Source organism: Amyelois transitella, chromosome 27, assembly GCF_032362555.1.
Source record: "Amyelois transitella isolate CPQ chromosome 27, ilAmyTran1.1, whole genome shotgun sequence".
Lineage (NCBI taxonomy): Eukaryota > Metazoa > Arthropoda > Insecta > Lepidoptera > Pyralidae > Amyelois > Amyelois transitella.
The window spans coordinates 1,630,980-1,657,324 of record NC_083530.1 but is presented as its reverse complement, the minus strand read 5'-3'; the positions used below and the strand labels follow the sequence as shown (position 1 = coordinate 1,657,324).

Genomic DNA, 26,345 nt, shown 5'->3' with positions numbered 1-26,345 from the left:
GCTTGATGATGGGATTGAGATTTAAAAAGTGACTGGTTGCTAGCCTATCGCCTATAAGAAGAAACCTAAGTATGTAAGCCTATCCCTTAGTCGCCTTTTACGGCATCTACTGGAAAACGATAGATATTCCTACTACCGAATTATTCCTACAAGCGATAAAAGGATAATAAACATAATACTTTATTCGCTATTATATATACATACTAGCTGTTGCCCGCGACCTCGTCTGCCTTAAAAATCTATAAATTCTAACTTTAACGTAACGTTTTATTCCAATGTTTAAGCTTTAACACTGCGAAGTTCTGTGAATAACCGTTATATGTTTTTTTGCGTAAAAAAAGTAACAAATACACACACATCATCCGTGCAAACTATCGCATTTATAATAATAATAATTACTCCTGCGTTGATGATTTTATTAGCACTTTCGTATTCAAGGCGAAATCTTAAAATTTGTTACGACTTCATAAGACAAATCAGCGTCCTATATCGTTTAAAAAATCTCTAGTAGTCTATTTTCAAAGAACGGGGTCGATGTACCGACCCGTTAACCTTACGGGGCAACCGTCCCGGGTAAGGACCTAGGGTTCCTTAGCACGTGGCCCGGCGTGGCCCGGCCGCCGCCCCGGTGGGGGTCACATTGAATATAAGAGTCCCCGGGTATTACAATGCGAATGGTCTTGTCTGACCGTTCATTTTGTTGGTAACATGTGTTATGTAAACAGAAACATGTACTAGTTATAAATGTGAATGTGTTAGTGTGTGTTTGTTAGATACGCTTTAACGTTAAAACTAATGAACGGTTTTTAATGTAACTTTGCGGTAATATAGCTTAGATAAATACATATAATCACGTCTTTATCCCTCGCGGAGCAGATGGAACTAACAATCTTGAAAAGACTGATACGCCCACGTTAAGCGGTTTGGCTGAGTGATAGAATTGAGATTCAAATAGTGACAGGTTGCTAGCCAATCGCCTAAAAGAAGAATCTTTATTAGCCTATCCCTAAGTCGTCTTTGACGATATTCATGGGAAAGAGTGGGTCATATTCGTCTATTTCCTATTGGTGTATAGGAACCACATAGCCAAGACTTTGGAATGCAATAATATAAAAAGCGGACTAGGTCTTTACATATAATGACTTTTAATAAATTGAAACTTTCAAAAATTTTTGGCGTCAAAATTTTTCTTTTTATGTTTTTTCGTCTGTGTACGGTACACTTGACTTGACCTAATAATAGATAATTTAATATATGAGGGTGTTATTATATAATTTAATTAAATAAGGGTTAGTTATTTTGTATTAGTGTATGTATAAAATGCCATCTTAATTTATTCAAATAATTTAATTGATATGTAGGTAAAATGTCAATCAGTAAAACAAAACTCTAACGAATGGCGTGTGAAATAGGGGCCTGTAGCTAGTCCTACAAAATATCATACTACAATTTGACACCTTAAATTTAAACGTATAAGGTACAATTCAACTTGTCAATGCGCTTGCGCAAATCGAAGTGGCGGTACCTTGACCCGCTTAGAACCCCGAAACGCGGTCCATTAGTCATACAATTGATCGGCTTTTTTATACTGACACTAACTAGCTTTTTCTTATGACTTGTCTCGTGAGATAACGTTATTTTTTTATTTTGACGAAATCCGTTGGTTATATTGCCTGAATGTTTTGATCATTTAAAAAGAATTGGCTCTCAAATTTTACATACAATCAAATATCTTTACATTTTGTGCCTAAATTGATTACATACATACATATGGTCACGTCAATATCCCTTGAGGGCTAGACAGAGCTCGACAGCCTTGAACTGGCCACGTTCAGCTGTTTGGCTTAATGATAGAATTGAGGTTCAAATAGTGACAGGTTGCTAGCCCATCGCCTAAATGAAGAATCCCAAGTTTATAAGCCTATTCCTTAGTCACATTTTACGTCATCCACGGGAAAGAGATGGATCCATTTTTTTTTTTTAATTAAAATCGTAAAGCCTTTCTATTCATCCTATTAATATAATAAATGCGAAGGTTTGAAAGGTCAATTCTTGTATGTTAGTTTGTCACTCTTTCGCGCAAAATCTACTGATGAATTTTGTGTGAAAAAACTCTACGGTTTAATATAACCTGAAATAACATTTTTATCCCGAAATTATATCCCGAAAGGGATAGGCTTACAAACTTGGGATTCTTTTTTAGGCGATGGGCTATCAACCTGTCACTATTTGAATCTCAATTCCATCATTAAGCCAAATAGCTGAACGTGGCCATTCAGTGTTTTCAAGACTGTTGGCTCTGTCTACCCCGCAAGGGATATAGACGTGACCATATGTATGTATGTATCCCGAAATTCCAAATGGAAGCGAAGCCACCCGGGGCGCAGCTAGTATAAATAGGTATAACATTGATGCAATAAGTCTGACCTTAACTGCTAACATTCTAGTAATAATTGGGCATTGACAAAACCGGTCGCATTTTTTGCACACATCATTTGCAAAGGAGGTGCAATTAAATATAGAAAATAAAAAAATGAACATATTTTTGAAAAGTTTTGTAAGTTGAGTCAACAAAGGCAATTGATTGAGTCATTATAATTTATTAATTTACGTTTCTTTATTTCTCAATATAGAACCTACATATGTAGATAAGGTCCTGTCTATATCCCTTGTGGGTCGGCCGGAGCCAACAGTTTTGAAAAGACTGAAAGGCCGCGTTCAGCTATTTGGCTTAATGATGGAATTGAGATTCAAATAGTGACAGGTTGCTAGCCCATCGCCTTTAAGAAGAATCCCAAGTTCATAAGCCTATCTCTTAGTCGCCTTTTACGACATCCATGGGAAAGAGATGGAGTGGTCCTATCTTTTTTCTCTATATTGCTGCCGGGAACCACACGGCACTAATATAAAAAAGTATTTAATATTATTTATATTGTTTAAAATAAATGCAAAAAAAAAGTAATGAGTTCGCCGTATCCGTTCCTCGCAAGTGGGTCGCGCATTGTATTCAAACTTGTATTTATTAATGTGTGTGTAGTTAACAGGTAGATATCTAATTGACAACCGTTTAGCACTTGGTCGCTAAGCAAATGTTGTTTCCGTCTCATCTGGGCATAGATACTGATACTAATTTATTTATTTATATATATATTTATGTAGATAAAGGAAATAAATCAGAATAGGACTTAAACTAAAGAGAAATTTCGTACAAGGGTTTGTTTGTTTGATTGTTATGTATTAATTGCATAGAAATTTTACACAGTAACAAGAAAATAATAAGTACATAGTATATTACATACATAGGGTATTAATTATTTCTAGAGAAATGAGAACTTGTAATGTTATGAAATGTTTGTCTAATTTGTATGTTTACGTCGGATTGAAAAATAATCTAAGAAAATATTTGAATCTCGATTCAATCAATATTGAGGCATACACCTGAGTATGGCCTTTCAAGACTGTTGACTCTGTCTACCCCGTAATTGATAAAGAAGTGATGGAATGTATGTAGAAAAATATTGTTGATTATCCGATAGGCAAATATAGATGGATAGTTTTTGGAAAATAGAAAATTAAGAGTAAGCCTATCCCTTAGTCGCTTTTTACGACATCCATGGGAGGGAAAGAGATGGAGTGGACCTATCCTTTTTTTCGTATTGATGCCGGGAACCACACGGCACCTAATAAATAACAAATTGATCATATTGTCGTAAAAGGCGACTAAGGGATAGGCTTATAAACTTAGGATTCCTCTTTTAGGCGATGGGCTAGCAACCTGTCACTATTTGAATCTCGGTTCTATCATTAAGCCAAATAGCTGAACGTGGCCATTCAGTCTTTTCAAGACTGTTGGCTCTGTCTACCCCGCAAGGGATATAGACGTGACCATATGTATGTATGTATGTTCGCCGATCGCCAACAAACGCCGCCGATTGCGTTGCCAAATTGGGACCTACTTTGTTTGACACGGGCCTTGACACACTGAGCCTGCCTAGTTGGTCTGATGGACGCGAAATGTTATGTAGGTAACGGGTAGGTATATAGAGTTTTGCAAAAAAATTTTTTTTTTGGGAAAAGTCAGAATGGACTTGATTTTAATGACCTTTTTATAAGGACTTATGGACGCGAAAAACTCTTTACCTACATTACAGGTAAAAAGTACCATATAGAGTTTTGCAATTTTTTTTTTAGAAAAGTCAGAATGGTGTTGACTTTAACTTGATTGTTTTTAATGACGTGATTATAAGGACTGATAGCCGCGAAATGTAATGTAGGTTACGGGTTTATGTAGAGTTTTGCAATTATTATTTTTTGAGAAAATCAGAATGGACTTGAGTTTGACTTGATTGATTTTAATGACCTGATTATTAGGACTGATGGACGCAAAATCATGATATCACAGTATGAGTTAGACTTTTGCTAAATTTCACCGTAGTGCAGTGTAGTTTGTTCCGCCGTTTCTTCTACACATGCGTTTTGGAACCGGTAGTAGTTATAATTAGATTTAAGTGTTGTAACGTCTATAAGTGATACCTTGTATCCGATTTTGAAAATAAGTAGGTATTCTGATCTATTCTATTTTTACCGATTCCACCACCGAAGCTCTGTATCACTTCTATATTCTTATTTATTCCGAATTCTATATAAGGTGATGATATTTACACATTTCTATCACAATTTTCATCCCAACATTATATGCGAGCTATGGTCACACGTGTATTGATATAGAAATGTGCACGTGCGAATAACAAAGGGAAAACGATAGGTCAAGGTGATACGCTGTGAAACAGTGCAGATCTAATTGATAGCATTACAGTTTGTGAAACCAATGCAGAGATTCTAAGTTTTTAACCTCCGAAGAAAAAAGAGAGGTGTTATAAGTTTCATGTCATAATTATGTACAGTGTCAGTGGCATCATAGCTGATAAACGGTTGAAGACGAGTGACCGAAGCCGCGTGAAAAAGTTAGTCATCTAGTAAAAACTAAAACAGAATCTATTACAAAAACGATTACAATTCATGTAATTGAACTTGAGTAGGCTCGTGCCTTAATTGTGAAGATCTAGGTCGAAATATCTAAGACTTTGACCCAAATGGTCGAGTGCGATAAAATATGTATGTGTAATTATTAATTTACGCCTTAAATTAAGGTGATTTAGGAACACGAGCGCATTTTAAATAAACAATAAAAATTACCGAAAGCTAAGTATAGTAATTTGTAGTACTTATAGTGATTTCAAAAAAGATTTACTAGTACTAATCTGGGCAAGGCAACTCAAATCTAGGCTGTTTGCCTGAATACAAACAATAAATAAAATTATTATTATTAGTATCGGTCCGAAATCGATGCCCTGAGGCACGCCGTATCCTGGTAACCTAAATAAAAATTGTAACAGTCGAACTAGAACGTTTGTATATAATACTAAGCGTGTCAATGTGTAGGAATTTTATTGCTGTATCGGTTTTGAATAAAGGCAGTAAAAGAATTTATTCTTCCGAAATAGCAAAGTAATAGGCATTTGTTTTTTTTTTAATCTAATCACATAAAAATATTTAAGGCTATTGCATGGTCAGATGTTGTCTCCTAAAACCATTAAAAATATTGTTGGTTATCTGAAAGATTATAATTGTAATTACGGTAAAATTAATTAAATTAGGAAAATCACAAATCAACAGTTCAAATTGTCCATACATTATGAGGGTAACGATGTCCAATTAGTTAGGAAATAGTGCCCCAATTTATCATGACGTCTTGCACTGGCACGTACTAAAGATGTTGCGATTACAACTGCCTCGTTGATTTCCTTCAATTGATATCTCGTTACATTTTCCTCTTAATAAAAAATAATCGCCGCCCTCTGTGGCGCAGTAGTATTTGCCTTTCAATCACAAAGTCCCGCTTTTTGTATCTGTCCCTTGATCAAGCGAGTCTCTTTAGGCGTTCTTCTCTATTCGTAGAAAAATATTAGCATGTTATTAATAAATTTATTGTTTTCAACAGATTACGTCGCAGGCGGCGAGTTATTCACTCACCTTTACCAACGGGAACACTTCAATGAAGACGAAGTCAGGATATACATAGCTGAGATCATACTCGCTCTGGAGCAGCTGCACAAGGTAAGACGCCATTTTACTTTGACAATGCAGATGTTAGCAAAAAAGCAGTAGTTATATCCAATGACTGACGAGCGATGCGCCTAAATCAAGACAAGACCGGAAAGGCAGATGATGATTCCATTGTAAAAGATAGAAAGAAAAACAAAGGTTACATAGTAATTGGCACGCAAGTTGTCGAATAAGTGTTTTCTTCAAAGACTTTAAAGACAATATATTTTTTTTTTAAATAAATAATCGCACTAGTACTGTATATCGCTCAGTGTCATTACAATTCATTGATAATTGATGTTCTATCCAAGAGACCACAACGTGATCAATAAAAACAGCGGTAAACTCTTGCGCAATCACTTCACCATCGATAAGCAGAGAATTAACTTATTCTCCTAGCGTCTTTTAATCCAAAGCAGGTCACTTGAAACGTGAGATGTTTTTTCTTAAACCATTCCCACACTTTCGCCGTCTCAAACTCATTACAACGTCTTTACGGCAAAATCGGGTATTATGCTGACAATTTGGCCGTGCTACCATTTAATACGGTACTAAATTGCCATGTATATTATCACTTGTGCTGTCAAACGACCTTCGAAACGGTAGTATTATTGAGTTATTAAAATGAATTGCATCGCTTTTATTTTTTAGTGTTCGTTTGGTACTTAAATGTGCAATAGTTATAATTTCATGTTTATCGTGATTCAGATTACTGTTTACAATAGTATCATTTAGTGAGGTTTTAACGCAAATAAACTTGCTTTAAAAATCACTGAACCCTATTGAAAAACATTATCTTACATAAATCTTTGTTAAATTCAATTTGATTTACAACACATTAGTTTTAAAATACCATAAATAAGTTTATTATCGGGAAGCCTTTTGTATATCAATATTTTATAACTGTCAATAGTTTATTATGCTTTAAACATTGTACATTACAAAATGTAATTGCGCTGCGTGTCCCACCATTACAAGTCTACACGCGAGGACCATTGCCAAGGATACTACTTAGACGACCTTCTGTTTATTGGTTATCATGACAGCATGTCTCTCAGATGGTACAAGTGGTGTTTTAAATTTGAATAAGGAAGAAACTCACTTATGTTATATGCAATATTACTGTTTTCTGAAGTGAGGTTACCAACTTATCTGAGTCTATAGGTGGTTATCTACTCGATTTTGTCCAAACAGATAATGACAGGTTTAAAATAACACATCATTCTTTTTATATGTGTCTATTATTCCTGCTATCATAAGTGGCGGATTCATCGTCAATTCTTTATCTATATATCTTATTTGCTTATTAGTACCATCCACCGCAACAACAAGTTCGTGATCATATTTTCATTATTTATTGTTTTCATCACAGAATTGTTCAATAGTGAAAACTATTTCTTCCACCAGCTCGGGATCATCTACAGGGACATCAAGCTCGAGAACATATTGCTCGACGCTGAAGGTCACATCGTGTTGACAGACTTCGGTCTGTCCAAAGAGTTTTGCGGCGGCGAGAGCAGAGCCTACAGCTTCTGCGGCACGATCGAGTACATGGCGCCCGAAGTCGTCAGGAGTGGCAGCCAGGGTCACGATATCGTGAGTATTCTTTACATTTTTATCTTATTTATTTTCCAAATCAGTTATGAAAGAAGCAGGGAAATGAAATATTTTTTTTTAATCTTTATTGATCCTTAAAGGTACAATAGGCGAAATAAATGCTAATAGCATTCTCTACCTGTAGGAAATATCTACCTTCTGTAATAGAAACGTTTTTAGTGTTTACTTATAACAGAATCTGTAGGTTATTAGAGTTAAGTAATTAAAAATTCCTCTTACACTATTTTTCCCCTATTCTTGCACCAGAAAATGCTACTTGATAAAACGTTTTAAAAATTTAATCGTTTACTGTAAATTTATAATTAATTTGTTTCAATCTTTCTCTTTTTAAATGCAACACCAAATACTTTTAGCAGTTTAAACACGGTTTTATTTACTTCATATTAAAATTTTCAAGCCATAAATGTGCAATCTCATAATCTTTCAAATGTATAGTTGAGATTCTATTTGTCGATATTTCATGATAACCGTACCAGGTTGTTCCGCATTGTTTCTATGTTTATGTTATGACGTTTCGTTGCATTCCAACCGACTTTTGTTTAGGAGATATAGTTGAACAACACGCTAAGAGCATAACTAAAGATGTAACTACTCTTTGGCTTTTCTATATCTAAATTTTATTGGTTAGCAAGACTTGGGTCCAATTTTATGATCTTATGGTTGGATCTTATGATTTTCAAAGCATTTGCATTCATTTGCATGTAAAAGAAATGGAACTGTATTTTGGGTGAATTATCCTCTTTTATCATTGTTAATTTACATCTGCTTGTAATGCAAGAAAGTTTGACTCTAGGATCATTTTGTTTTTCAGTCTTAATAAGTTATCTCCTAAAGCATTAAAGCCCCAAATCTAATGTCTTTTCTCTAAATTGCAAACGTCTTTTTTATACAAACATTTATTTCGTTGTTCTCTCCTAGATTGCGAATTTCTTCATTAACGTCTGTGTTAGTATTTACTATCACAATAAACAGCTGTTGTTCATTGAATGGTTCAGTAGAAAGTGGCTGCGAGTCCGATACACTTTCCGCACTTGTATCGTTTACAACGGAAATTGTATTCTCTTCATTTGTGTGTAAGGCGCAAGATTGTTCATCGTAATTTTGCGATGCGTTACACGCTTTGATTTCATTAGCGCTTAGTGCAAGAGACATTTTAATACGATTGAAATGTTTACCGTTTGATTTAAATTTAAAACATATTGCTTTTTTTTAAACTTCGAATTGTTCATATGCAAAATTTATTGCTTTTTAAAATTTTTACTAACGTGACTTTCTCACTAAAGTCATATTTATTTTGAGGAAAATCGAAATTTGTAAAACGTTCTTGCTTATCTCTGGCGTTCTTGTATCAATAAGAGATAACCCGAAACTCCGCAAATACACATAGAAACAAAACTGACAAAAGAGCCTGGCAACTATCCAATGTGACAATGAAATTTTGAACGCCGTTCCGCCATCTTGTTAACTGCGCGATCAGCTGATCGATTGCACGTGTAGTGAGTTTACCTACTCATAGTTCGTGCTTGCCTGGTACTTTTTCTCTCAGACTATCGACTGTACCAATAATTCTCCTTGATAGCGGAGTCACTATGCGCTTTTAAAAAGTACCTAACACTTTATGGTCGCCTAGTAGTTTTACTCTCCTAGTGATTTGGTAAATCACATTTATGCGAATGGAATGTGTTGACAGTTGAAGCCTTTCTCTAGTTATGTTATCTATTCTTCCATTACCGTATCTAATCTCATTGAGGAACTAGACAGTTTGTGAAGTTTGCTTAACCAAATAAACACAAATATGTATCTCCTCTGATGGGCTCTGGCTTTTTCCTTATAACGTTGTAATTTGTCTCGAAATGCTTTTCTTTTAAATTCACCTCTTATAATCGTATGTTAATCTATTTAAATACCAACTTGTTAATAAAACAACCGTATTGCTATCCATACTCGTTCATTCATTACGATTGACAAACATAGGCACAGCGCAGTAGCGTTGTCAGAAGAATTCGGCCAATGAGGTTATGGTATCATAACGGTACGAGGTACGACAAACTCGCAACGGCGCGCCGCGAATCAGCTGATCGCGACCGGTTTGCCGGCGGGAACCAGGATGCGTGTTCTACTGTGATTTTAAAAAAGGAATGGAAATTATGCGGGCCTATTTCGATTATGGATTGGGAAAACGGCTTGATGATTTTTAAAAATGGAACGGCAATCACGCTGTTATTTTTTTTTTGTTCTCGGTAATTAATTAAACTATTCTTGTAGCCCAAAAATTCTTTTACCATGCTTTAAAAAGGTTTTTTTTACATACTTTGATGACAAACAATGAGTGAACATATCATTTTACTTAAAAGTTACAGCAATGACAAAAGGTCATGGAGTAGTTATGTAAATTAAATGTTGTAATAAATATTACATTAACTAGTCTTTACCCGCGATTTCACCCTGTATGTATAATGTACAAATACAGATTCATATGTTCATTACAAGGTACAAAAACCATACAATATAAACTGAAATAGCGCCTCATAGATCAACTTTATAAAATCTTGCATTCCAACTGTTACTTATTCCTTTTCTTTATTTGCTCTGCCGTGGATACATGCTCTTAATTTAATTCTTCTTCATTTATAACCAAAAATCCTAGAAAGTAGAAAGATTCTATTACTTTCACTTGTTCTTCAATATAAAACCTATCAATCTTCAGATATGCCTTGCCATCTTTCTTTTCTAAACTTTAATTTTATTACCACAAGGTACATATTAAAACGTATTCTACAGAGATAGTGCTCGAATTAGCACAACTGAACATCAAGCAAGTAGGTCACGGTTCGCGCGACAGAGACGGAATATTGAAACGCCGTACGTCAGAAAGAGACGGAGAGTTGTGTATGTAGTAATGTCATTTAAATTTATACTTAATGGTAGATTATACTTAATGGAGGGCAGTTCTTTTTGAATTGAAAATAAATTAAATGTGGATACGGTAGCTCAAATGAGTTGTTTAAAATGTTATTGCTTTCGGTTCGAATCCTATAGGAACATTCATAGAATTTATCCCGTCTGACCTATTAGTTTTCAAGGAAACCTAACCCGGCTAGGATTTTTACAATAAAGATTAAAGGAATCAGTTGAAGAATGACCAAAATTATGTATTACGTCTCATGGAACCTATAAATATTCACGCACAATATTTTAACATGATGCTGGCCATTAAAAAATAAAAAAGGCCTTGTGCTTCTTTTGTGCACGCCTCGTGTTTAAAAAAAAAATTAAATATTGTACCATAATATCTTTTTTTTTTTGATGGTGTTTGGTGATCTTCTTTATCTTCTTAAAAAACTGTACCACGATCGCTTGATCTGGCACTCGCTTTGTAAGCAAGTAAACAAACATATGTATGTATGTGTGTACAATAAGCACTCGGCAATTGGCGTTTGAAAACAACATTGTTTTGTTATGGAATTCTCTTGGTTGAGTCACCGAGGTGAATTTGAGTAGGTACTGGCAAAGTTGCATCAAGTGATTGACAGTGGTCAGTTTTGTATCAATTATATTAGGTACTGGCTATTTTTAAATCGTTATAAATATATTTTTTTTTTTTTTTAAATATACTCAATGTTTTAATAGACAATATTTTAATTACCGTTTTTTTTTAAATTCAAAAGTTCAAAATTTTTATTTATTATTATAGGATACTTCAAAATGCCGTATGGTTCCCGGCACCAATACAAAAAAGAATAGGACCACTCCATCTCTTTCCCATGGATGTCGTAAAAGGCGACTAAGGGCTAGGCTTACTTATTTGGGATTCTTTTTTAGGTGATGGCCTGATGGCCTGATGGCCTAGCAACCTGTCACTATTTGAATCTCAATTCCATCATTAAGCCAAATAGCTGAACGTGGTCATTCAGTTTTTTCAAGACTGTTGGCTCTGTCTACCCCGCAAGGGACATAGACGTGACCATATGTATGTATATTATGTTTTATTGGTATTTCATGTAAGGACCATAAACAAATTTCCAGTTACACTTACCTTATAACAATTCAATGGAATCGTTTTAATTTGTATTATGGCACAATTCGTATTATTTGACTTAATTCAGTTGCCAATTTGAACCTTATTGTTTGAGCTTTAAGTGTTTATTTATTTTTTCCAATTGTTATGAGTTCATCGACTTTATAGTATAGGTTGATGTTATATTTATGTATATTGATTGTTAGGCGTAAGTCACTAATGAATTCCTCGTTTGGTTTTCATGATAATAACTTAAGTTTGTGTCTTTTGTTACGAAAATACTTTTTTTGTTACGAAAAAACATGCATTATAGTCTATATTCCTTGCGGAGTAGACAGAGCCAACAGTCTTGAAAAGACTGAAAGGCCACGTTCGGCTGTATGGCTTCATGACGGAATAGAGATTCAAATAGCGAGCGACAGGTTGATAGCCCATCACCCACAAGAGAAATCCCAAGTTTATAAGCTTATCCTTTACTCGCCTTTTACGACATCCATGGGAAAGAGATGGAGTGGTCCTAATCTTTTTTCTATTGGTGCCGGGAACCACACGGCAAGGCACGGCAAGGATGTTAAAATCCCTCATTATTGTAACTAAAACTAAGTCGGCAACAAAAGTCTTTCGTTTCACGTGCCGTCATATCAATCCTCACGTTTCTAACATCCGTCTCTTTCCAACAACGGGAATTCAATATTCAGCATCTCGCTCTATTTAAAAGCAGACTTGAAGGTGACACATTAATAAACGCGACGATTTACGTGGGCATGTGTACATGTTGTTTTCATAAGATAATCTTAATACAGTCGCTTATAAGTATGTAGGAACTGTGAAAAACAAAATTGAATTCATTCATTTCACAAATGAATGAATTGAAGCAAACAATTGACCGAATCAAAGTTGAGTTCAAACAATTGACGAAACTGTTTTGAAATTTTCGCGTCGCATTCTTCTCTTCTTCTTCTCGGCTTTAGTCCCGGTTGCATCCTCCCCACTCTGGAGGAGGGGGGAATACGAGGTGTGCCTTTGACCATGGATCCTGGATTGGACGAATCAGGTTTTGACACTGAGCGACTCCCGTCTGACGTCCGCAACCTTTGCAGGGGAACCTAACCCGTATTGGATCGATCATGGTTACACATCCAGTTGTCTGAATGTGCAGGTTTCCTCACGATGTATTCCCCTTACCGTAATAGCATCGGTTAGTATTCAAACTAATTGCGTTGCATTATAATATTTATAAATAATACAGGTATTAAACGCGCACGCAACGTGCCTTTATTTTATCTCGGGACTTTTCCAATCATGTTGCATACATACATACATAAAAATCACGCCTCTTTCCCGGAGGGGTAGGCAGAGACTACCTCTTTCCACTTGTCACGATATCTGCATACTTCCTTCGCTTCATCCACCTTTATAAGTCTCTTCATGCAAGCTCGGCGGTTTCGGTACTCTTGACCTGACCCTTTACCAGGACGTCCTTAATTTGATCAATATACTTATACCTACAAATACTAAGGTAGATGCTCAGCGGTTTCGGGTACTTTTATCGTGTTACAATGATTATAAACTGCACATAAAGGTACATGTAATGGGTGTAGTAGTTACTGCTAATAACGGTTTCTCAAATGCCTGAAATAGCTTATAATAATATTCCTTACATAGGACAATAATTAGATGAAAAATACAACGTAAAATTATTTGATAACAATGAACAACATTATCAACATCATATATTAGGTCTCTACAAAACAAGTACTTACTACGAGAGGGCAATCACCGTGTGTTTTTCCGGAATTAATTCTGGCAAAGTTTTGTAAATAAGCCTCATGATTAAATTAGAAACAATGTTAGAGGCTGCCTCTGGAATTATGACGAATTATTCTCAGTTTCATAATGATATGGCAAAATAAGTACTAGAAGTAGTGACTTTATTGTTTGCTGGTAACATTCTCTGTTTTTATTTATTAAATTGAATTTAGAGTAAGCATAACAAAAGAAGGAAGACCTTTGCTATCTCCCAGTACTTTCTATCGATACATTGTATAATCATTATGTAACAGAAAATTTTCCTAATTAAAAAACGGATTCACGTGAAAATGTCCTACCAAAAGCGGCGCGCGCGCTGTTATTCAAAATGGCGGATGTGGGTCACGGCGAACGGAGGCAACGCTAGCTCTCTTACCGATTTTTATAACGAAATCGTGTTTATTATTGGACGTTTCGTGTGTTATTATACATTTGAAATATTACTGTTACTACTAAATGTTACATTTGTGTTGTCACATGATACACATTCTACGCTCAATCCTTTTGTGCGCATTACATTTTAATGAGAGAAGTAAATTTGAACTATCAACTACAACAATATTTAACTTGGAACACAGATAAAATTTGCTTACTGACCTCTATGATTCAATGTATAAGATATCATGTCACAATGATGGTGTAGTATTTCCATAATTGCTCTTAAATGCGGGGCGCATATCTCATGTATGTGTAGTCCATCATTTAAGTCACAATTATTAATTCTGATGATGCGTCCATAAAAATATCATCTATGTAAACAGAATTGTTGATAGATAATAACTTCTTGGTAGTACTTGGTTAAAATAAGATCATTGCATCTCAATATGAAATCTGACTAAGAGATTGCTATCTTTGGAATTATAAACATGGCCAAAAATAAATGCAACAACAATTTCTGTACAGCTTTCTACTGGAAACATATTTACTTTCACTTATCTAATATTAGATTTTAAACGCATCACAATCATAACATGTTTTAATGCTACAGAGATTTATGTTCCGATGATCCACAAGGGTGTAAATTGGGTCATATTGAAATTGTTTCATGAAATCATAGTTCAATTATTGCAACAAACTGTCAAAGACAACTACATCACAATACATTTGAAAAGATAATCATACCTCTTTTCTGGGGAGTCTGTCAAAAACTATATCTTGCAACCACATCAAATAGCTTAAATGTCTTAATAGTCTTGTGGTCTAAATAAATCCATTTAGAAAGTAGAACCAACTGGAGGTTTTAAAAGAATTTTAGACATTCATTTTTGTAGCAAGTGCGAAGTACATGTATCCGAACACTATCCAAATGACCACTATACTTATGACTCACATCCTTTGCGTAATACAATTCAGGCTAACGTTTTCGTGGCCCGATAGAACCATGCCATTGTTGTATAATTCTTGATGGTTATGAACGAATGGAAAAAGGTTCATTCTTGTTCAAACTAGACCTTGTTAAGTTCTATAGGGACTGTAATTTTGTATGATTAAGTGGGGTTTTATTATTGATTAGTTCTTGTACCTCATTAATGTTACTGATACGGTAAGGAAAATTAAATTTGATTTTAGTTTTCTATATTTCCCTTATGTTTTATAATGAAAATTTATTTGATTACACAGGTCGCGCACAAAAAAAAGTGCCCGTACAAAACAAACCTTGTATTGCAACGGTATTCAGTGTAAATACACATATAGAATCTAGAACATGAGTTTCTTACAAGCGAACTGTCTCATTTCCTAATACAACGTAGAAATCTCACATAATCCTATCACCATTATCACATGTGCCACATTCGCTCTTTCATTTTCATCGCCCGTTACTTGTGAGAAAATTTCTACTTATAGCCTCATTAGAACCAGTTCATCGAAATGTTACATTGTCTTCTCCCTCCTGGCGTTTTTCCCGCTTACATTCTCACCTTTCTGGAGAGGAGCTCGGGGTGCTCCTTCACGACCGTTATCCTGAATTGGGGTGAGTCAGGGTTTTACACGAAGCGACTCCCATCTGATCTCCGCAATCTTTGCAGGGTAACCTAACTCATATTGGATCATGGTGACACATTCAGTTGCCTGAACGTGCAGGTCCTCACGATGTTTTCCCTCATCGGTTAGCACTAAAACTAAACTAACATAACAAAAGTGTAACACTGTCATGGAAGGCATAATTATTATGTGAGTGTATATCGGTTCGGTATGTCTAATTTTAATGATTTATTTTTGCACGCACGCCCGCTCTCGTATAGTGTCGCTAATGGAATGAGGTCAGGCGGTTCCAATTTTAAATTTCGATTTGTCAGTGGTTTGATAAGACTTTCACTAGTTTATGGTTCCGTAAATGTACTAGGCACTGTTATATTGTCTGTTGTTATAAATCGTGACATGTAACATGATGAAGTTTTATGCAATTTTCTTATAAAGACAATATCCTGTTTCTTCTTAAATTTAAGATTTTTTCTCTTGTCGGTCATGTTAAGTGGAGCGTGTACCTCTTTTTTTTCTGTTCTTTTTTATATTTTATTTCTTAGTATGTTGTTTAAAATCGTCCTGTTTACGATTCTCATATTGACAGTTTATGTTCATTTATGTAAAGTGATTAGCTTTAATTTTCAAGTTGTCCAATCAGTAACAGTAAATCTTAATAAAAGTAAATAATGTGCCGTAAGAAAAATCAACCGTTTACTACGGCACCAAAAAATTTAAACATTAGTTTAATGTTAATAGAAATATATGTATATTCTAGCGAAGTATAAGGTAAAACGAGGTCAGCGGGAGATGCACGGTCGCACATCAATGAAATTGCAATGTTAGATATATTTAACTATACAATGTTGCCGATTGAATTTATTACAAGCGTCCATATTAAATTTACCTACAGGATTGACTGTCTAAAATTTAGTCAAATCTCTAAAAAATAAATGTGCAATTAGATAGTTAGATAAACTCTTTATTACACCATAAGAGTAAAATATACAAAGCAGACAGAGATGGTACAAAGGCGGACTTATCGATAATGCAATCTCTCCCAGGTCAACCTTTGGGTGGAAGGAAACCAAAACCAACCGATGGAAATTAGTAATAATAATATAATAATAATAATAAATTTATTAACCAACCAGAAAAACAGTAAATACTTAAAATTAAAGTACAGTAATCTGCATCTGCGTCTGAACTAGGTAAAACCTGTATTTCAGACCTCAGAGCTCCTTCTTCTAATACAAAAACAAATTAAGTATGTGCTATATAAAATCTTAGAGTTAAAATCAAGTAAAATGGAAATGATAATTTAAATAATAAGTGGGAAGTGAACCTCTCTTTGTGTAGAATGTGTGTGATTGAGTGTGTGTGAGAGGATGTGTATTAAATTTAGATTTAATATTTAATATATTTATATTGAGCTAGATTAAAATGTCTTCTGTATCGCGATAACTTAATTTCAGTAACCAGTGTGTTGATTAAGACTCAAATAGAATATTTTTGAACTGTACCGATAAAATTGAATCAACAGCCATTTAATTTCGTCAATATAGCATCATTGGTCTTCCCTTAAAATAAATAAGATGATAAATAAAATTTGCAGGATCGACTCATTAACATCAATTTGTAATATCTTTATTGCATAGAAATTTACACAGTAACAAGAAAATAGTACATAGTTATAAAAGAAACAAATCACTTGCAATGGCTGACTTATCCCATGAAGGGATCTCTTCCAGTCATTATTTCAGTGGGACATGAACATTCCACCAAGCGAATCTGCCATTTTTCTTGTATAAAAAAGTGAATGAACACGGATGTGCGTTTGTCAATGTGGCCAAAAAGCCGAGCTAAGAGCCACGGTCTGATTGGCACGATATTTGGACAACTTTCACCTCTCTGAAGAATTCGCCAACTGGTACCGGCAAGGCTTTTATTGCAATAAGTGAGCGAGAAATTGCACTAGATTATAATGGTATACTCGCAGTAGGTTTTGCCCACAAATTCGTCCGTGAAAATTTCTCCTCTCTCTCTCTCTCTCTCGTGGTTCTCGTGGTGGTGGTCCTATTAATTTTTTCTCTAAATTAATTATTCTTATCCAAAGGTCCTATTATTATTATTTTTTAAAACTTCTAGCTAAGAGTGGTATTTTTGGCAATGCCCCTGCAAATTTCATTTTTCTGTGACCAGAAGTTTTGGATGTGTGGTGATCGATATGAAAGTCAAGTCTTTTTTATCAAATAAAGACTTGTGATTTCCAGTAAAGTTGAAGAGGACCAGTTTACTCCTTAGATGAACATACTAATATGAATCAAAATTCATAGAGGATTGGTGCTTTAAATTAAACCTGCTTGGATATTACCAAATTCCTTTTTTGCCAAATCAATGAGTTTAGGGTAACTTGGATGCTGTTTTAGAAAACCAACAGTTGTGATGTGAATTCACCAGGAAATGCTATGCTGAAAGATACATTAGATATCAATTGGCTAATTTGTTTCTAAGGAAAATATCTACTCACTCTAACCTTTATGCCACGGTAATAACTGTTATTTTCCAATTGAGAGATAAAGATATTTACTACTGCGAACACGTGTCAAATTGATAACTATTTCGCTGTAAGATCAAACATGTTTAATTCGAATGTTAATGCAAATTTAATGAATTTTCCTTGATGGCTCCTCGATCTCGACTCTCCTGTTTCAGAAAGAAGTTCCTTTAGAAATAGTTTTAGACCTTTAATTTTATATATTGTTTGTTATATCTTCATTGCACATAAAGTAAATATATGCACTGTTACAAGAAATAAAGATTTAATTTTAATGTATACAAATGATGACCAACAGCAAAATTTACAATATGCGTGTGAACTAATTATTTCAAGTTAATTACAAATAACTTTGAGTTTATGAATACTATGTGAGATAATTTTAATTTTCTAATTATCATCGCCCTTCTTGTATTTTTACAGTTTCTCCGAATTGATACTAAAATTCTTAATATCACATTGAACACTAACTAGATTAGATTAAGTACATCAGTTGCATTGTCAGATTTATGTCCAGTTTGTTTTGGTTTCATGTGGATCACGAACGACCTAGGATCGCGTGAGTCATCCGATTAGAGTTGGAATCTGCTTGACGCTAGGATTTGCAAACAGATGGGATCGTTATTGTTTTTAGGTGGAAAATTACCTGTATTCAGTGAACAGTATAGGATATTGTCGATTTATTATTGAAATTTCACATTCAAGTAACTGATTCTTTATTTTTGGTTTGTTTGTATCTAGTACATTACTAGTGTTCCAAAAATTTTCGTCATTACGATTAATTTTCATTTTATCAATAAAACTGCTATCTATATATCTTCCCATGGCCATGAGTTTAGCATTGCGAGTCTTTCGTAACGTATTGCAATATTTTACAATACTCTACGCTTGCTTATGAACTCTGGGATTTTCATCATTATGACACATGTATTAGTGTTTAAATTAGATCTTTTATATTAACCATTCTCTCATCTCTGTGTGTTCCTGGTTGAACCATCCACAGCAGTTTCGGGGTCAGGTTCAGTCTTCAGACTTTTCTCTCTTCATTTGGTCCGGTTTTCTGCGGCCCGAGTTTTAAGTCCATTTGCTCGTAGGTATATATCATCTTTAGCGATGTCCAGCTAGGATTTTATAATAACCATTCAATTTAAATGATTTTAATGATGATAACTAGTTGACTAGTTATATCTCTTGTCTTCGCCTGTTCCTAGTTTATGTAACCATATGGTTTGTTTAGTTAACATAATTTTTTATGGCTTGATACTGTATATTCTTTTTCTTGTTTTTGTTACTTCTGTACATATCATTACTACTGCTATTTACTGAACTGTTTACACAAATATTTATTTAAGTTTTTAGGGTTTAACTTATCATTCCTCAACCCGAATGACACTGTCAACCCAATAACGTAATTATAAATAGACCTGATAAGTTCCGTTACTCCATGCAACTGTCCCGCTTGCTCTTCTCGTCACTAATTTGATAAATGAAAGAGACAGTGATGTACACGAACCTGCTTCGTTTGCCCTCGGTTTTCCCCGTAAACATAAAAATATGTAGAACATAGAAGCATATCTCTGCTATGAAAAATGAATTGAGACTTATTTTCAACTTAATTACGTGTAAATTGATGATGAACCTAATCAGAATTTATGGGAACTAGTAAGCACTTATTAGAAGCGTAAAGCTGATAGCAATGTTACGAAATAATTATTTAAGTAACTTTTTAATGTTGTGTAGACGATTTTTTTAGTTTTTACACTTAGTGCACTGTCTCGGATAGAAATCTCCACAGTTGCACGACAAGGCTTACAAATTTGGACTAATAAACAAACGTACATGTAATCACGTCTTCATCCGGGGCAGACAGAACCAACGGTCTCGAAGAGCGAGCGAAACAAGACGTAGTAAACATTGATAAAAAAAATTGAAAAGAAAATTGCAATATTATTTTTGAATTATCAACTTTGCACGTGTCCTATTTAGAGGACAATAGAGTAATTTTGTATCATCATAGTGATATGATGATGGGTATGGCAGATGTACAGCGGGACAGTAACAGTAGTTAGTAGTTTGTTTGTAATAGCTAACTAAGGGAAAGGCTAATACACGTGGGATTCTACTTTATAAACAGGATTTTTAGTTTTAAGCGGGCGTAGCCTCAAGTGTTACACAAGACGATTCAATGATCTCTTTGTTAAATAAACATTACTGCATCTGGTTTATTTTTATTAATGTGACAAACGGAAGTGACGTTGACAACAAATCCTTTTTGAGTGGTCTTTAGGTTACAATGTAAATTCAGTTCAGAAGTTCTTGTGCAAATAATTTGTTGAGCACAGTCGTGTCATTCATGAATTTGTATTGAGGGATCGTTTGCCAACTGAAAAATTAATAGAAATTTAATAGGATAAATATTACCCTCCGTCTATCGCAGTCAGGTAAAAAAGATCAAAAATAAAGAATCAAAATTAAAGAATACTAAAAATCTTGGAGCAAAGTAGTGCCATAATATTTAGAATGCATTAACTTTGTAGCGGTATTACATATTTATTGGGTTGATATTATGTTCATTTCAATCATATCTGCCGCTTTGGTCTTTGATTCTGGAATATCAGGAAATGCATTATTAGTACGCCTTTCGATCCCCTAAATTCTTCCAACCTTCAAATTATCAATCGTTTGTAGCGGGAGCGATGTTTCGGCTCGACCGCCACCAAAGGGAAGATCTTCCGCCAGGCTAGTCGTTGAGTCGGAGGTTGTATTAATGCTCCAAATTCAAGATGTACTATTTAATGTTCCATTTAGGTCACAGGGTTACCCGGTCGAGGCCATTCGATTGATCTTGAAAAGGTTTCCTGCACATAAATTTTTTATCCGATTACGACGCACTCCTGTATGGGGTCACCTTATAATTGATGTTTCGATGTGTTTATTTTGTTTTGAAACGCGTTCATATATGTAAGGGTACTAGCGACCCGCCCCGGCTAATAAGTTAGCATTTAAAGATATAAACTTTATTCAGAAAACCCTCTTTCCAATATTTCTAACAGGAAGAAAACTTTCCGAGATTATAACATACATACAGACAGATAAAATAGGAGGACTTTAATTTTCATTACTTTATCTTGGACACCGATTGGGATTATTTTAACCTGTAATGCTTTTTGTGAGCTTCAAAATAATGACTTGTTGCCATCTGGAAGCATAAAATACCTTATCTCTTGTTTGGTGATTCGTCCAGGAAAAAAATAATCACTGACTTGACTATAGTTTGATACTTTTTCTTTAAAGGTTGAAGTTCATGCATCTCTTTCTTTACCGGGTTATGCTTAAGCAGGATCTGGATTGCCTATTTTTTCATCCTTCAAATCCATCCATCCTTGCATTCTAACTCAATGGTGCCTTAATTTTATTGAGTTTCTCAAAAAGCTTTGGTTCCATTCATCACTCAAAATCAGTCCACTCCATTCCATCTAATAATTAAACCGGTTTAAAGAATTCTGTATCAGGTTCACTAATTAATTTCTCTAATTAAATGTTAATTATTGCTTCAATTTGCCATTCGTATCTATCATTATTGTCAGTTTACAAACCATAATTTGCCACAAGTTCATTATTGATGGTCATGTTTCCGCATTTCAATTGCATTCTTGGTGTCTATTTAGTACTGCGAACCTTTTACGATCCTGGGAAGTTGTTAAAGCTTTATATGACCACTCGGTACAGCCGTGTGTGTGTGATGTTAAACCTAGCACAAATTGAATTCCTCCATTTTACTCATTGGTCAATTTACCTCCATCGTAAAATTTATTATTAATACAGGTAGAATAACTTATTGCGTCATCTTCATAAGATTATATTTTCAAAAACAATATAGCTTCTAAAAGACCAGCAAAACTTTATTCATTAAAGTTCTACGGTTTCTCAAAATCCTTTATATTTATGCGATACATTCGCTTCAATACACTCCGAGATCAATCTTTAACGAATCATTCAACACTTAACTACCCGACATTAGCCTTAACATTCATTAGTTTCCTCATCATATATCATAGTAAATCACCCATATGTCAAGCATCTACATCGAATCGCCTTTTGGCATAACATAGCGGGTCCACGTAATAAGTTTCACCGGCCGTAACGGATGACACAAGCCCGTTACGGTACCACCAAGTAGCAGAGATAGGAGTGGGGGCACTTTCAAACTCATGCGCAAATCGCTAACGATCGGGTACACTTCGACTACCATCGGTTTTTGATCTCGTGTGTTTCGCTTTTTGAATTTCGAATCTATTCTTATTGCATTAAAAGTCTTCGCAGTCACGTTTGACAGCGTATCGCTTTACGTTTACGGATGACTTTAACCGTGTTTGTATGTTGTTAAGGCTGAATTTGGGTTGTCGGACGGACGGACGTACCGTTAGCAGTGAAAGTGCTCGGTGCAAAAGTGAAACGGATGATTTAGAATGTCGCAACTGGACCGAGATTGGCGTAAAAAATCGCAACGGGGAAATGTGAGAGGTTATCGCGGATTTTAGGTTGTTCGTTTTTTGAACGTTTTTTTTTTCTTTAAAGGATACAGACGTTAGGTTTTCCCCAACATTTCTTCGTTTTTCTTAAGACTTTCACTTAAGTTGTTCGTTAAGTCGATAACTGTATCCGTAGTGTCTTATTCTTTTATATGTTTGCAATATGATGAGGAAATCCCGTGTTAGACTGAATATATTGTGCATTTATTAAACACAATTTATCTCGGAGCAATAAAAATGCAATACCACTATAATAAACCTCATACTTCTTACAATAAAGAAACCATTAAAAATCCAAGCGAATGCGGTTGTCCAACAAAAAACTAAACAAATAACAAGTTATGTGCTAACAATGTTACTTTTAGACATTGAATATTCATACCGAAACATATCAGGGACAAGGTCGCCCGGAGAAACTAAGGGATTACCTTCAGTTTCAAAATGGCGTACTGTAACTATGTTATGTAATATTTGTGTCCTTCACTTGTTCTCTGCTTTTGTTTTATCATCAACATCGTTTGAGGTGTGTTTACTGATGATCTTATGGTGAGGGAATACATCGTTAGGAACTCTATGTGTTACCATGATCGACTGTGGGCTACAATTCCCATGGAAATGTTTGAGGTCAGATTGGATTTGTTTTAAAACCTGACTCTTCGAATCTAAGATCATGGACAAAAGACGCACCCCGGGGCGATCCCCTAAGTTGTATTAAGTTTATACGTTATGCAATATTTGTGTCCTTGTCTTGATCTCTCATATGCTCATCATTATGGCCTAAATTCATTCACCATTGCATCTTTACTTGCAATGTAACATGCTTTAGACTGATTTAGATGAGAATGAATAAATACATTCTGTTTATTGTATAACACCAAAAATTAATTAAAATTTAAATTAGGTGATATACAAAAATCTTATCACATTGTGCAATCTCTTCAAGGCGATCTTATTAAGGTGCGGAATACTTTAACACTTGCAGTTTAAAAATTAGCTATTTAGACGATCTCTGACTTCCACACTTTTTACCCGCGAACCTTATAATATGAAGCTACTTTTACACCAACAGATTATAAAGATGAGAGACTTAATAGTACAAAATCTGCAGTTGACTATCTTATCTGTGAAGACAAACCATTTCGTCTGTTTAATCGAACAATCCGTGACTCGACACGGCACGATAAAAGAGCAATCGGTAATATCGATTGGCGCAATCTATCTTCTTGGCCAACGATTTATTTGACACGACAATAGCGAAAGTTAATATAACATTGCATTAAAATCGTTTTGAAATGTTATTACGGCCTTTTGTCCGGTTGTAATTGGTGAACAGCTACTAGATGGTGTTAATAATCGGCGTATTGAGTTATTTGGAGGTGTTGTTCGTGTTATGAGCGATGGTATTTTAATTGATGAAATGGGTATAGGGAAGATAGAAATAGATATAGGTAAAGAATTTGTATTTTTAGATAGAATAGTAGATATGTAATCTAGAATGATCTTTTAATGGATTCAAAGGTTTTAAGATAACATTAAAGATGCCTTTATCTCAGGAGGGAACGTTTACCATCATCGTACAGATTCACCAAATAGTTGATCTGAACGTAAAGTCGAATCTGTTAATAAATTAATGTAAAAATAGATTTTCCAAGGTTCTTGAGAGTGTCAATCATGAAATATTCCACTCGTGCTTCAGACATTACAGTTAAGTTTATTTTTCGATCGATATCATTTACTTTTGATCCAAACTCAACAATCAGCTAACCAAATGGAGGTGCAACGTCAGCGTATGACATAACAGTACCTCCAGAGCAAGTTCAGGGCTAGAGCGGCGTGGGGCCGGCGGATCCGACTCCGCTAGTGGCCCACTGACCGCGTTCTGCGACCTCGACTCGCGTAGCACCTCATCGTTTTGCCGTTGTGTTCTTGCTTCTTGCTTATGTGCGTGGCCTGTTTTTTTAAAGTTTTCGAGATAGACTGGCTGTAGTTTTAGTAAATATAAACATATAAAATCACGCCTCTTTCCCGGAGCGGTAGGCAGGGACTACCTTTTTCAACTTGCCACGATCTCTGCAGACTTCCTTCGCTTCATCCACGTTCATAACTGGCTTCGTGCCCCTTTACCAGGACGTCCTTTTAGTAAATCAATCAAAATTTATCAGCGAGATATTAGTATCTCATGAACTTACTTTGGGGCTAACTCAATCTGTGTTATTTGTCCTGTATATTTATTTATCTGTTTCATGCTTAGAGCATACAGATATGAAAGATTGGAGGAAAGTTTTATGATTTGTAACATCACGTCCCTCGACATCTCGTGCCCGGAACAGCGCTCCGGCTACAAAGTAATGGCGCTGAATGCCACGCACGCTGAATTCTTATTTCCTGTCACACTTCTGTCCCTTTCCAAGGAAGTGTTTTACCAGATTGGAGCGAAGCAAATAGTTTGTTGTTTGGATTTTTATAGTACATTTTTACCTTATCATTCTACAAAGTTTTAGAACACCTTAATGTTTTAAAATTGTTAGTATTATTTCAAATCTTAGTCCCTTTTTGTTGTCGTCAGCGACTAAGAGAGTCTTCAAGTCAATTTTCAATTTTGTTCTACAAACCTAAACTATTTTTTTTCAAATTTAGTTTCTCATTATTCCAGGAATATAGCATGTCAACGCTTAAGTCTAGCAATTTCAAGTTCCTTAACCTTCCTTGTCACATCGTATCCCTTCATCAACACGATCATTGATGAATCGCGAATGAAGTTCACAAAGCACCCGAAGGTTTCGTAATAACAAATCGATGTAACAACCGTTAACCGTTCCGGCCGCGGATGCAACGTGCCCGTCACCGCGTCACCGTCACGTGGACGCGTGTCGTCGCGGCCGGTCACGTGACCGCTGTGCGTTTTAATGCGCGAGAGTTGTAAATCTGTTTGCGACAAAAAAAGGGTTGTACGGATAATTTCCTTGTTGGATGTGAACGCTATTGAACATAAAAGTAATGTAACTTGAGTTAACTCGTTCACAATTGTACTCGTTCAAAATGTAGACAATGCGCATTTGTCCGCTACTTAGATTTGAAAGATCTATGTTTGAAAATTGACGTTCGGTGGAAATGCTGCAGTGTAGTTTGTTTGAGAAGCGGTTCTTCTACACATGCTCTTTGGAAGCGATAGTAGATTTTATATAGTAATTTAGTTATGTGATTGTAATTTAGTTAGATAGTAATTTAGTTATGTGACGTCAATAATCATACATACATATAATCACGTTTATATCCCTTGCGGGGTAGACAGAGCACAGGGAGAGGTGATAGGCCACGTTTAGCTATTTGGCTTTAAGATAGAATTGAGATTCAAATAGTGACAGGTTGCTAGCCCATCGCCTAAAAAAAGAATCCCAAGTTTGTAAGCCTATCCCTTAGTCGCCTTTTACGAAATCCACGGGAAAGAGATGGAGTGGTCCTATTCTTTTTTGTATTGGTGCCGGGAACCACACGGCACTCCACATTCCTCCACTTTGTACTTAAACAAAATTTGTTAACTTACATCCCAATGTCACGTTTATGGGCTCTTGTTGAAATTTTGGGGATTTGTAAGTGACCGCTTACAGCTTAGTTTTCCTGCTAATGATGAACGAGTGGTCACGTGACCATTGTGTGTTTTTGTTTGTGTTAATTACTATGGCGATTAGAACATTGATTGAAATATTGGACGGAATATGGATAGAATGAATTGATGCAAACGAGT

The 26,345-nt window shown here is 35.2% G+C and overlaps 1 protein-coding gene across 2 annotated transcripts in view; it reads left to right on the top strand.

Annotated features, from left to right (window-relative positions):
• LOC106142148 (ribosomal protein S6 kinase alpha-5) overlaps positions 1-26,345 on the top strand; it is a 79,659-nt gene that overhangs the window by 36,553 nt on the left and 16,761 nt on the right. For both annotated transcript variants that reach the window (XM_060952084.1, XM_060952085.1), the window contains exons 5-6: positions 6,002-6,117; positions 7,513-7,701. In XM_060952084.1, coding sequence (XP_060808067.1) covers positions 6,002-6,117; positions 7,513-7,701 — 305 coding nt within the window. The remainder of the gene's footprint in view (positions 1-6,001; positions 6,118-7,512; positions 7,702-26,345) is intronic.